The sequence below is a fragment of the Hyaloscypha bicolor genome, assembly GCF_002865645.1.
Source record: "Hyaloscypha bicolor E unplaced genomic scaffold K444scaffold_53, whole genome shotgun sequence".
NCBI lineage: Eukaryota > Fungi > Ascomycota > Leotiomycetes > Helotiales > Hyaloscyphaceae > Hyaloscypha > Hyaloscypha bicolor.
The window spans coordinates 1,626,337-1,639,774 of record NW_020194555.1 but is presented as its reverse complement, the minus strand read 5'-3'; the positions used below and the strand labels follow the sequence as shown (position 1 = coordinate 1,639,774).

General features: G+C 47.1%; 3 protein-coding genes across 3 annotated transcripts; all 3 read right to left on the bottom strand.

Moving 5' to 3' along the window:
- Positions 1-114: 114 nt before the first annotated feature.
- Positions 115-1,797, bottom strand: K444DRAFT_627407 (uncharacterized protein; the record flags this gene model as incomplete). The annotated part of the gene is made up of 5 exons (XM_024882796.1): positions 115-218; positions 274-753; positions 811-880; positions 935-1,168; positions 1,216-1,797. 5 exons carry the CDS (start codon positions 1,795-1,797, stop codon positions 115-117), a joined length of 1,470 nt encoding a protein of 489 aa, XP_024739383.1.
- A 6,867-nt stretch (positions 1,798-8,664) lies between these two features.
- Positions 8,665-10,479, bottom strand: K444DRAFT_585646 (Metallo-dependent phosphatase). The gene is made up of 4 exons (XM_024877937.1): positions 9,906-10,479; positions 9,333-9,856; positions 9,050-9,233; positions 8,665-8,990 (listed from the first exon to the last, which is right to left on the bottom strand). Exons 1-4 carry the CDS (start codon positions 10,444-10,446, stop codon positions 8,797-8,799), a joined length of 1,443 nt encoding a protein of 480 aa, XP_024739382.1. The 5' UTR covers positions 10,447-10,479; the 3' UTR covers positions 8,665-8,796.
- Positions 10,480-11,471: 992 nt separating this feature from the next.
- On the bottom strand, positions 11,472-13,216 carry K444DRAFT_585642 (cytochrome P450; the record flags this gene model as incomplete). The annotated part of the gene is made up of 3 exons (XM_024877936.1): positions 12,386-13,216; positions 11,729-12,327; positions 11,472-11,634 (listed from the first exon to the last, which is right to left on the bottom strand). The coding sequence occupies exons 1-3, from the start codon at positions 13,151-13,153 to the stop codon at positions 11,472-11,474; spliced, it is 1,530 nt and encodes a 509-aa protein (XP_024739381.1). The 5' UTR covers positions 13,154-13,216.
- Between the last annotated feature and the right edge of the window lie 222 nt (positions 13,217-13,438).

Here is a 13,438-nt window from a genome sequence, read left to right as displayed (position 1 = left end):
AAAACAAAAACAAGCAAGATATCCTCGCCTGCCCGCCATTCAGGCACCTCGCTATCAATGAGCAAGCTAAGAAAATGAAAAACAGAACGTGGTGATATCATATGGATTTTCTCATTATATCTGTACAAACGCCGCGTTCGCGCGCTTGATCATCTTGGCTGCAGAAACTCCGAGGGCGGAGTTGAATGCGTCAGCTGCAGCCTGGCCAGTTGCTGCGTCTATCAATTTGTTAGTATCGGGCAAACTGGTGGAAAGATGGGAGGTGGAACATACTGGCAGCAGTCTGGGCGGTGGTGCAAGCTGCGATGGTAGCGGCCGAGGCCTTGCACTTGTTTTGCAGTTGTTGGCAGACAAAACTCGAGATGACCTTGATGTTGAGCGCGGACCCGTGGTTGAAATCAACCTGGTTGACAGCCTGGAAGGAGTTCTCAGTGCGTCCGTCAAGACCAGGGGCGAATTCAATGGCGGGGTCGGAGCAAGAGCCGAAATCAAGAGCAGCGCGCTTGACCTTTGCGGATGCTGCGGCATTGCAGGCGGTCTCTTGAGCATTGCAGTCGCCCACACTGGTACCGGGGAGGGATCCAGAGTTGGCGGCATTGGCGCATGCGTTGTTTTGAATGGCACATGACCGTTGAAGGGCTGCTCCGAGGTTGACGAAAGTGTTTCCATTAACAGAAAATGGGCGATCACCGGCAGAGCTGGCGACGGGTGGTGCTGCACCTCCGAGAGTTCCAGTGAAGGTCTGCTCATTAGCTAGGCCACGTGTTAGCCGGCAAATCCAAGGCTGGATGGAGTATATGGGGTCCTTACTTGCAGAAGCAACAGCGTTTCCGGATGAAGCAGCGGCAACTGAAGTTGCAGGTACGGCTGGGGTAGTGGGCTAGTTCTTGTCAGCCTTTAAACATGAAAATAGGACAAATCCGGGGTGACACACGCATGCTTCTCCAGAAGAGGCAGCAGGGGAGGCCGCGGGGGAGGCTGCGGGAGAAGCCACAGGGGAAGCCGCAGGAGAATTTGCAGCGGTACCGGCAGCTACAGCAACGCCGGAAACGGCAGCAGTGATTTCAGCTGCAGTAGCGTCATCGACGAGGAGATTTTGCGAGAAAATGCAACCCTCAACATCATCAGCGGTATCACAAGTGTTGCCCTTGCCAGTGTTGTCGTTGACCTAAGCTGTCAGTATGAATTTTTTGAGGACTATTGGGGAAAACTCACATTTCCTGGAGCGAAGGTGCCAGAAAGGAGAGCCAGTTGAGGATCAGCCCCGATAGAAGCGAGTTGTTGAGCGAGAGCAAGAACGATCTTCTTGTTGATGGCAGCGGCACCGCTAGAAGCAGGATCTTGATGTTGCGAAATAGCTGCAATCTCAGGGTTGACAGCGGTTTCGGTGCAGAGAACGCTAGCCAATCCAACCTTGCCAGTGTTTCTCTCCAAAGCAGCGAAGATCAAAGCATCAGCTTGACCTGTCACATTCCCAGCTGCCTTTGCGTTGGTGAAAGCCTGATCGGCGGTAGCTTGGTGGAGACAGTCCAAGTTGGTAATCTTTCCAGCACCAGCCGCGGCGGCTGCGTTACCGAGAAGACCGAAGACGGGGTCCTGGATTTGGTTGGGGTTATTGAGGTTCAGGTTGACACGGACCCCATCAAGAAATCTGTTGTGAGAGTGTTCTTGGGGGACTTCACGGGGCACCATAGCCCTTGCGAGGGAGAATGTGACGACATTCTTTGCAGCAGGAGTGGGTGCTGCAGTTGCGAGTCCGAGGAAGACAGCAACGATAGGTAACGATTCGTACTTCATGATGACGATGTGTAGAGAACGATGATAAACTTTTTGCAAAGAATGAAGTAAGGGCCGGCCTAAAGGAGGTGAATAGAGCAATAAAGAATGTGGAGAAGTGGAAGTTCACAGAACTGGGTAACGAAGGAATGTATAAGGAACTGAAAGAGAGACTGGAAATGCGATGAAGAGAAAATAGCAATGCAAAGTGGCTGGAAGGCCCTTATAGCTTGAATCGTTTGGAAACGGTCATTTCCTCGAGGGCGTTCTCAAACCGCAGACTCGGCATGGCATGCTCCTCTTGTGACCCTTAGCGTAAACTGCAATCTGCATGGCAGATCATACTGCGAGAACAAGGCGTTTCTCGAGGAGTTCGTCCATCCGAAAAGGGCTCAACAGCCGCTCGGGGTCGACACATCGGACACCCATTTGGCCCTCGCGCGTCGTATTGCAACCATTAGGGCGCGGCTGTGGCTGCTTCGTCGCGTCGGCATACCTACCTACTGGCTAGCAATGAATTGAATGGGTCCAATGGCAAGGCCGAGGTGCACCTTGACACTGGCTGAACCGGTTGCTGGGTATCAGATCTCGTCTGATGATTTTCCGAGATGAGATGGACGCCGTCCACTGAGCGCGTTAAAACGGAGACGCGAGATGATCGATGATTGCGGTAATCTGCTACAGCTGGGGCTCGCAGGCTCATGCGGTTGGTGGCATTGCGATGGGAGGTTATCGCGCAGAACATTATCAGATGGACGAACGAGGCTGGCACGCTAGTGGATTTGGGATCGGTTTGAGAGGTGTGTGACACCCCTGTCTCGAGACAACACGTGACTTCGCTTAGCGTCAGGGGTAGCGTCAGGGGTAAGGAGCGAGATCAAGACACGCAGTTACAAGGAAGAACTGGCAAGCGCCGCGGAATCTCGAATCTGCCGACCATCTTCAGACATCATGCCCCGCCTTCCAACAGCTTCGACTGGCGACTCGTCATCTCCATCCGATGTTTTAGCTACCCCCCTGAGAAATCGTCCCCACTGGCCGACAGCTTGGATAGGCGTCGCTCCGGGACCAGGGTCATCGCGGCTCACCTTACCTCTAGAAGTTTGCGCTTGTCTGAAGATGGTGCTCGTTACAAAGCCATAGGCCAATTCTCAAAGATAGACTTAATTGGTCTGAAGTGTCCACAGTTCCACCGGGGAGTGGATTGCAATTAGCTTTGTCCGTGGCCTCTTCTACTTGAAAGGTGTTACGAACACCAGTGTGTGATGTGTTCGGTTGTTTATTTGCATGATGTTGATCAGAAAATTAATTATCAGATGGTGATAAAATGCCAAGCCCTGTCAGAGCCTCAATGCCATGAACTAGAAAGGAACAATTAAGACGACATGGAGAAGCCTTGAAGGCTCCTCGTGTGCATGATCGCCCACTTGCTCGTGATGAGATCGTAGGTTGGGTGTTTAGCATGTGGGGTGTGGGGGAGGAGATGTTCACGCCCGTTCGTCAATACGAGCGGTTTACCAATCGGGCGCTACGATTGGTCAATCGGCCTTCCGATTAATCAATCGTAGCTCCCATTAATCAATAGGAAATGGAATACGATTCGCAAGCCACAGTGGGTCCCGATTAATCAATAAGGGGGCCGATTGATCAATCGAATGGCCGATTAATCAATCGGGTAATATTGGGGTTTCGGGGCTGAGGAGGCTAAAACCCTTTAGTTCTCAGTATGTAATAATATATCCTCAAGACTAATGGCTGAAACCCTTTAGTTCTCAGTATGTAATAATATATCCTTAAGACTAATGGCTGAAACCCTTTAGTTCTCAGTATATAATAGGGGTAAAGATACTTCTCCAGAGCTTCTAGATATATATAGGGCCTCTGCTCCCTTTTTACTACCTAGATACAGTTTACAGTACATAGTTCACAGTATAAGCACCTACTTTCCAAGTATAATTACTAATTCTATATATCTCCTAATTAATTACCTTACTTCTAATATGTCTCTTTTAATCCTTTGTTTATCTCCAGTCCTATATATACCTCATTAATGTATCTATGGCCGAGCAGAGTAATATTTTGATATTACTATACCAGGAGTACGTTCCTCTGGTATTCAGTTTTTGCCCTCCCCTATTACTAAAGACCCTACTAATAATTGGTCCGCTAAAGACAAAGCTGTATGGGATCAAAGGCTTGCTAAGGGCAGTAGTAGGAAAATTCTTATTATTAGGAAGCATATGGATATCAGATAGTGGTTACAAAATCCTGATGCTTTACTCCCTAGTAGAATAAAAGCAAAGAAGTACTACCAGGCTAATATTAAGTATGAATCCTAATTATACGAGCTTTAGGATAATTAGGTATATCGTAAGGAATACCACGATATCCGCTATAATAAGATTATTCTAGCCCGGTATACCCTTTACTATAATAATGCCTTTAAGGTTTTAACTACTATTCATGAGAAATTAATATATACAGGTAAGTATCCCTTGAATTTACTAATTTTTATACTAATAACCTATATAATAGCCTTTAATACTATATTTAAGTATATAAGACGTATTTGGCATGGCCTATCCTGTAACGACCATACTTGGATAAGTGCCCGCTATACTTACTATAATAAGGAAAAGGCTCAGAAGAATCCTAAGGGGATTATACCTATCCAATCTCATTATCCTGGCAAGCGTATGGTTCTGGATTTAATGGATTTTCATATAAGTATCCCTTAAGTCATGTGATTTACTCCTATATTTCTGTATTTCCTATATTTCCTGCATTTCATATGTTTCGTACGTTTTTAAGCTTTTCCTGCGATTTTCGCGATTCCTGCGATTTTCGTAAATTCCGAACCTTTTTATTTACACTTTATTAATACTATAATATTACTATTACTAATACTATTATAGTATAATCGGGACAGAGAATATATATAGATCTGGCAATTAAAATGCCACTTTTCCAAGTTCGTATAGATCCGTAGGCTTAAGGCTAAGACTACGGACGAAGCTGCGGACGAGCTTATTAAATGGCTAAATAATAACGGGTATATTTCCATTTTAGCCTGTAATAATAGGGGTGAGTTTAAGGGGAAAATGATTAAGATTTATAAGAAGAGAGGGATAAAGATTATTTGCGGACGAGCTTATTATCCTCAATCTCAGGGCTCTATTAAAGTGGCTAATCGAATCTTCAAAAAACGACTACGGGCCGTACGAGCGGATACTAGTATCTAATCGTGGATATAGTTACTTCCTTTAATTATATGGGTAATTAATACTATAGCTATACCAGCTCTTCCTAAGGGAAATACACTATACGAGGTCTGGTTTGGACGAAAGCCACCTACTGATTTCCTAGACCATAAGGAGAGTGCTCGCTGCGTACGTGCGGCCCTAGGGGCTATAGGGCCTATGGAAGGTACTACTGAGAGTAGCGCTTCTGGAGAGGATAGAGAGGATGGAGAGAATGGAGAGAATGGAGAGAATGGAGAGAATGGAGAGAATAGAGAGGATGGAGAGGATAGCTTTTTCGTAGATGAGGAAGCAGAACAGGAGGAAGTAGCTGAGGAGATGATTTTATCTGAGCTAACTAGGAGGGTTACGGAGCATATGAGAAAACAGAAGGAGAATATAGTAAAGAGAGCGAATTCCAAAGCTCTTGAATATGATATTCAAGAGATTGCAACCCTCCAGATCCCAAAGCAATACAGATTCGGTACGGAAATGGCTAGAATTCCAGTAAGAGTTCTGGAAAAGACTCCAAAGGTATGTAGTTTATAAGCCTTACTTTTAATAAAAGCTAATTAAAATAGGGCTACCGCTTAGCTACTAAGTATGGCGAGCTTACTACTCTCTGGCCGCATAGTGCCCTTAATAAAATCATCTCCCAATTAACTTATCCTGATTTATCTACTACTGGTGCAACCCACAAGAGGGATAAAATCATCCTCCCTAAAGCGGTAGTAAAGGAGAATAATCGTGGTTCAATTGCATTAGTTCAGAAGGCTGGAAGAGTATCTGAGAGAGCAAAGAAGAGAGTAGCTGAGGAGCAAGCACGTGAGAATGGAGCTAGAGAAGGAGGAGAATCAGGTGATCAAGTGGAGGGGAGGGTACCAAAAAGGGCTAGGGTAGCTATAGGAGCGCCTAGACGTAGTAGGAGGCATGTATAGTAAAGCTTTTGCTATTCCCGAGACCTCAATATTAGCCGATTGATCAATCGGCCCCCTTATTGATTAATCGGGACCTACTGTGGCTTGCGAATCGTATTCCATTTCCTATTGATCAATGGGAGCTACGATTGATTAATCGGAAGGCCGATTGACCAATCGTAGCGCCCGATTGGTAAACCGCTCGTATTGACGAACGGGCGTGAACAGAGAGCTCAAGCATAATTGATACCAGGCAGCAATGAGGGCGTGCTGAATGCGTTAGGAACTCCTGTATTAGGGAATTTTGCGCAAACAGAATATGCCAAAAAGAAGGAAGGACCAACTTATCTTCCTTCCCAACTTGCGGCGATCGTGGCTGGGCCTGTCGTGAAAGCTTGAAAAGTAGTTCACTTGTACCCCACAAACGTTCTGGAAATGCGGTACCGAACTCTTGGGCCTCGTAATGCGAACACGTCCACCTTTATCAGTTCGCTATTTCTTGCCTGAGTGTTCTGGTTAAATCAATCAAGTACCTCTGCATGTTCCAACACCGCAGCTTCAACGGCTCACCTGTTGCCGGAAAACGAAGCCAAACCGCGGTACCGTATTTCAACGCCGACAACTGGCTCAACCTTTGAAATGAGTCTGCTCCTTCAGGATTGACAGTCGTTACGGATAACCTCATCTACGAGAGAAACTGTCGCGCGGGAGTCTTATATCCGCGGTTTACGATCTGTTCTCGTGGTTCGCAGCTTGCATATATTCGAAGTCTTAAGACCCGTGTCGAGGGTAGTTTGGTACTTAGTCTTCGGTTGAAGTTGCTTCCGGACAGACCGTCTCAGGAATTGAAGAGACTAGCGTTTATTAAAACGTCTAAAAACATGAGACGAACACCAAACGTTAAGTTGCACAAGTCTATAGTGGACATATGATTCCGAAATTGAGGTGAAAACGCATGACGATATCGCCCCCAAAGCTTGGCCTGATTGACGACTACGTTTGGCCTGCGTTGGAGCAATGGTTAATCAAATGACATTTCACTTGTTTGGTGATTTTTCGGGTCGGATCTCAAGTTTCGATCTTCAATTGTATTTACCACTGCTGTTTGGGTAGTGTTAGAATAATACCCAAGCGTGAAATTCCATTTGTTGCTTCTAAGTTATACAAAAGCGCGCGGCGTTGAAAACCGTCCATCTGCCAAAATGCGAGGAACACCAAAATCGCTACGTTCAAAAAATTACACCAAATCTCAATGGAACGCCCGAAACTCTTCAAAAGTGCTTTATGTAATAGAAAAGAAGCAGATCTAACTTCGGCGAAATTTTTATAATAATAGAATATAATGCGAAATTATGAGAATTTTTGTAATGCGAGCGTTAAAATTGCGCCCGTCCTCGCTTATCGAGTTGGACGGATTTCAATGCCGCGCGCTTTTGTACAGCTGGATTCTGAGTACTGGCTTGGTGAGAAGGTCCGACAAAGACTTCTTTTGGACTCATTCTGAGGACAGGGTACTTCGGTTCCTGATGTGACCTGTTAAGATATGCTATGTAACATTTCAAGTCATCTAAGAAACCAACCGAGTTTTCATCCCCAGAAGCTGTCCAGGACAACAGTGCGGAGACATCATCACCCAGCTCACATCCTCATGAATCCTCGCAACCACCGATCTCAGGACCTGACGAGTGCGAGCTGCGCTGGCTGGAAGAAGAGGAAGCACGGATACGTGAGAGAAAGGCGCGTCTGCTAGGAAAGTCTTCAAAGCCACAGCCCTGACGCGGAATCAAGAACACTTGTTTACAGTTAAATGTTCTGTTTTCTTTTTTGGTCCACAATTCAAGATGGCATTTAAGACTCCCGGCTCCATGACTCCAAGTCACGGGTCTTGTTTTTAATCGCTGACGAGGTTGGATGTTCCCAAGCTACAATCTGAAGAAAGATGGTTGGGCACCGTTTTAAATCAAAAGTAGCACGAAGGAAAGAACCGAAGTGATTGAATACAGTTCCTCTGACAAAGTTCACAAAATACCACCTATTACGTTGTGCGTGTGTTCTTGATAGAGAAAACTCAAACGAGGATGTGAACGTGTGATCACAATTTCAGATCAGGGAGAGAGCCTCCCAACACTTGCAGAGAGGAAATCCAAGAAAGCCTCAGCCTGATTAGAAGTGACTCCTCACATAGCTCATCAATCACTACCAATCTTGATCGTCTGTGTTTTTCTGTGTGCAAGAAGAAGCTCGATGAAAGAGGTGATTTAGACAACAAGAAGAAGCAGCGACTCTGTAGATGAAACGTCAGCGATGCTCAATTTTGTAGGTTTCATCATCAGAAAAGTGCCGATAACTAGATCTCTTTTGCAGTTTCCAAATAATTATAATGATCTGGTAGAAAGCGCGATTAATTTTTGCAATTTTTTTGAGCCGAGCGAAAAGAGGCCAGACTGGGTTTGTTAACTTTCTCGAAGCGGAGGAAGAAGCGAATTCGGAGAGCACCTCACGTTTTATGGTCCTTCAACCGGCCTGAGGTATTGTTCCCTTATATCTTGTCTCAGAGTCCAGATTTATAGAAGGATCAAGCGATGCACATCCACTTGCTCTCATTCTCGCCAAATTATAGAGACGAAGCCACAGCGAGTAAACAGATGCGCGAGGAGAGCTTGCCTTCGAGAAACCTGACCACAAAGCTCGCAGTCACGTGCACGTAAGGGCTCATTTTTACGATTCAGCTTGTGAATATTATGCAGCAGGTGCCCATTACTAAAGTCTCATTATTCCATTAAATTAATCGCATTTGTACTGTCTTCGTCTCCTTCAAAAGCTAAGCCAGGGTGAGTAGCACTCAATTATGCGGGCAAGAGCCACTAGGGGTGGTCCTTGGTAACATCGCAAGTTCGCGCCTTGTACAGAGTTGCTGTGTCAAGGACAGAGCCATTTCCGCTTGCAATGAATTCAGTCGTCAAGTGTGTGCAGTTATGCACCGTGAATAAGCTCCAACCGTATTCGACAATCAGCTTTCTCGAGGTTGGGACCAAGGGGAAAGTGGGAGTGTCGAGTCCTTGAAAATTGGGGAGTCAGTAACTCTCGATGAAAGGAGGAGAAAGTTTATTGCCTTACCATCGTAGTGGCCTGCGGCGCCGTTGACTATATACCACGGAGCCGACGGATTCTTCTCAATCTCTGAGGCGGTGAAGTTATTGATCGCTGACTCGCGTTCGTAGAAGTGCTTGTGTCCGTGAAGAACAAGGTCAACACCATACTTGAGCAAAAGCGGTTCGAAAGCCGCCTGGCACTCCTTACACTAAAAAGAAGTATGGAGTCAGTACTGACCACGGTATACTGATTTTGAACATTGTACCCTGAAAGACAGAGGGGAAGGGTACGTAGTCAGAGAACTTACTTCAGTTGTGCTGACATACCACGGCCGGTGGCCAGCTGCAATAACCCATGGTGTCTTCTTTCGGTCTACAGCCGCAAGGTCCTTTGCCAACCAAGCAAGCTGAGCACCACTTGGAGCAAATGGGCCAGCAAACTCAGCACCCTCACCACCAGGCTCATCAGGCGCATTTGGGAAATCAGTTTCAGTGTTGAAGGTGATGAAATGCACCATTCCGTGGTTCCACGAATACCAAAAGTTTTCAACACCGCCGGAGACGTCCGATGGCATGTTCCAATGCGCACGATATCCCGTAAAGTTCAGCTGGCCGGGCAAGCACAGAGTGAGATTCGCGCCGTTGTCGCAGTTGGCTTCGTGATTTCCCGGGCCAACCATGTAGGGAACATCTCTGGTGATTGGTTCTATCTCGTCATAGAACTCGTTGAGGATCTTGTCATACTCTGCTCCCTTGTCGTTGAGGTTGAGGGGTGTGACATATCCCCCAGTCTCCTCCTTGACCCAGGAATCAGCGTACGCAATGTCACCAACTATAATTTGTCAGCTGATTCGAAACCATATCAAACGATGCTGACTGACCGTGCCACACGAAGTCAAAACTTGTTTTCTGATCGTGAAGGGAGTCAATCGAATTCTTCTCGCCAGGCTTCAGGGGGTTGGCAGCACCCTTTCCGACTGTTGTCGAGAGGCCATCAGGACCCATCGTTCCCATATCTCCAACCATAGCGAACTTAAAATCATCACCATCACCAACAGATTTCGCTGTCGTGAAGCTGTAGATACGCTGACTACAATATGGCTGATAGTGATACCTGGTGTTCGGCTGGAGTCCAGTGATAACAACATGATTGTTGTAGGTCGACGAGGTTGGATAGGTGATTGATTCGCTGGATGACACAGTCCCACCAAGCTCCATGGTCGTCCCGAACTCAACGGACGGCTTGGCCAACTTCGACTTCGTGTTCCAACTGACGGACATGCCTCGATCGCCATGATACGCCAAGCGGACCTGAGTGGGTTCTTGATCGTCAGGGCAGCCGCTATTTCTCTTCTCTGACAGAATTGTTGCGCAGCTGGCTGTAGCTGCCAAAGCCACAACGGTGGCAGTTTTGAACAACATGATGAAAAGTGAAGATTGCAAGATGGTCCGGGAAATCCACCGACATGGGAGCATACTCTAAAGTGGGACGAACTCGCCATTTTGACTTCAGGCACAAGCAAGCCTACGGCAAGGTTGCAGCAAGCTTCACCAAAGCCCACGTGCCTCGCCAAAGAGCTTGTAGATTTCTCAGCCGTGAAGTAACTACTTAGCAGGTGAAAAGTCAGCCTCAGAGTGTCACTACTAGAAAACTATTGGTTGTGCCTGAGATATCGCGCATTCGTCCTTTTTGCACTTGCTTGAATGGAGGGGAAAGCTGCATTCGTGGGGAGCTTCCCCATGTCAACGTTGTGGGTTTAACCTTCTTCATTCGGTGCCTGTGAACGGGAACTTGCATCAATGGTACCCAGGTCCACCAATTGGGGGCCGTTGCTGCAGCCACCTTCTAAATGCAACCCCGTTGTTCGTCCACAGCCTTCCGCGGCCTCGCGTCCCCCATGAAGTCCAGCTCTTTAAGGTGAACAGCGCTGTTAGTAGCGTAGCGTAGCGCAAAGGCTTTTGCTCACTGGGCTGTAAAGCCCAGTATCCAGCGATCATCAAAGCTTACCCCTCGCCTCTGAAGATCATCCATTGACAAAGGAATCTCTCAGGAAAGTATTGAAGGGACTAAATAAGTTCGATGCCACCCTCAAAAATAATCTGCCCGTTCGCATTTAATGACGCAGCCAACCAATCTCGAGATTTTGTGGCATGTCCAATCCACCACCCACGTGGGGACGCCACCAAACAGAGTCCGTTCCGTGTCACCACCATGCGAGAAGGCACAACCTTGCGACAATTTCCCCTTCCTCGATCGAATGTTTCTGATTCAGTTACACTGACCAAATGTACTATTTTGGAAGAAGTAAATTGTGTAAGTAAAAGTCTGCGGTGGAACCCGAGACAGTCACGGGACAACGTTCCTGAACTAGTTTTGAAATGATAACCCCTGCCAGGCAAACAATTGCTTGTCCTTCAACTAATTGATAGAAAATGTCACCAAAACATTATGTTCCATTGATAACTTTGATCTTCTTCTGTTCATTCAGAAAAAACGGCCCAAAGAAATCATCAAACACCAAGTCCTCCCGAGTCGTCTCGAAGATGCGAAGATTCTCGAACTTGCGGAAAATGGTGCCGATGCCAACATAAAGCTGCAAGTACGCAAGACTAAAATATAAAAATTTAGCTTGTCAATCCTCTCGATCCTTAACTTTAACCGCACGGGTTTGAGGAAGTAGAGGAATGATTTGAAAACTCTTACTGCATTCCAACACACTGCGTCGAGCCCCTGCTGAACGACACCAAATACTTATCCAACTTCTTCGATTTCACCGGATCGAGCCAGCGCTCGGGATCAAATTTATCTGGCTCTGGAAAGATATCTGGAGCTCGGTGCATCAAGTAAATACTCATTCCCACAATCGTGCCTTTTGGGACGGTATAGCCGTTGAACGTCGCCGTTGGGGCGGTGATGGTTCTCGGAAGTCGGCCAGGAACACCGTAAGAGAGGCGCAATCCCTCCTTGATAACTGCTGTTAGGTAGGGTAGTTTCTCAAGTGTTGCGTAATCTAGATTCTCGACGCGGTCGGGGAATGCTGTTTTGAGTTCCGCTGCTAGAGTACGGTAGATCACGGGGTTGGAGACAGCGTAGTAGGTGAGGATCGCCATGGCGTGTCCGGTGGTGTCAGCAGCCGCTGTCAGGATGGTGAAGGCTTCGTCCGTGAGATCTTCAATCCCGGGTACGACATGGCCTTCGGTGACGTTGGGGTCGAGGAGTTGATGGAAGACCGTTTTGTGTTTCGACTTGTCGCTTCCTTCGTCGATGGATTTCTTTACTGCTGTTATCTCTTCAACGCATCTCTAGTGTGGTGTTATTGTTTTTAGTCTTTTGGTTCAGGCACAAGGTGATGAGAATTACCTTTCTGAATTGCAAGAAATGATAAAGACCCGTATTCATCCTCTTCGCTAACCCCAGCGTAACAAGATTCGAGATCGGCCCCAGGATCGGGAAAGCTTGCAGCACCCAGCCCCTTGGACTGAGCTCTCCGGTCATATCAAAAAAGTCAGCCCCAAAGTTCGGCATATCCAGTTGATTATAGCAATTATCAAAAGAATAGTCGGTCACGATATCCACAGCCAAAGCACGATACCCATGGTGCAAGTCGACTGGTTTTCCTTCCGAGAGTATGTCTTCCATACGATGAACTAGCTTCTGGGTCTTGGCTTGAATGACATCTTCAAGTTGCAAGACCGCCTTGCGGGAGAAGACGGGGTTGATGGCCGCACGACGCACGCGATGCAGCGCATTGTCCGTCGTTCCAAAGGCGGCAGTCTTCAATCCAAACGCATCGTAGAAATATCCCGCTTTCGAGGGTGCCGTAGATCTAATATAATACACCTTCTCATAGTTACCGGGATCAATGAGATGGATCTCGTCAGGTGATATTCGAATAATGGGGCCGTACTGCTGGTGCAGTTTCTCGACTTGGAGGTAGAATTGGCTGCGTCCGCTGAATAGGTTGTACTTGACGATGTAATAGTGCGTGATAGAAGCCCAGAGTGGACCGGGAATCTTAGCCAGTGGGTGGAAGAAGCGTCGGTATATCACGAGGTTGGTGATCCAGACGAGGGCGGCTGTGACAAGATAGGCCAGAAGAGAGGGTACGCCCAACACGAACGACGACATCCTGGACTATCCGACACTACGGATTTTGACAGATTAGATCAGAGATTCAACCTGGGTTAGGACTAGCGAGGTGATTCCTGAGGTCTAGTATTGAGGCGGGTACAGTTGAACATGAGTTGACTTGGCGAAAGCGGCTGAGGGGCAGGCGAGTGGGGAGTTGTTTGCTTCAAGTCAGCCGTCGGGATTCCAGGTTTACTTCGACTTTGGCCGATGTAGGCCTGAAGTATCTCTCTCTGACGGCATGTCATGGAGTTTATCCGGCAAATCACACTGTCGAAGACGTCT

Excerpts from the sequence above, each read along its gene's own strand:
- K444DRAFT_585646 (XM_024877937.1), bottom strand. The coding sequence starts at position 10,446 with ATGTTGTTCAAAACTGCCACCGTTGTGGCTTTGGCAGCTACAGCCAGC. Across the intron at positions 9,857-9,905 it reads TTTTGACTTCGTGTGGCACG|TTGGTGACATTGCGTACGCT; the intron begins GTCAGTCAGCAT and ends GACAAATTATAG. Across the intron at positions 8,991-9,049 it reads CGCCGCAGGCCACTACGATG|GACTCGACACTCCCACTTTC; the intron begins GTAAGGCAATAA and ends CCAATTTTCAAG.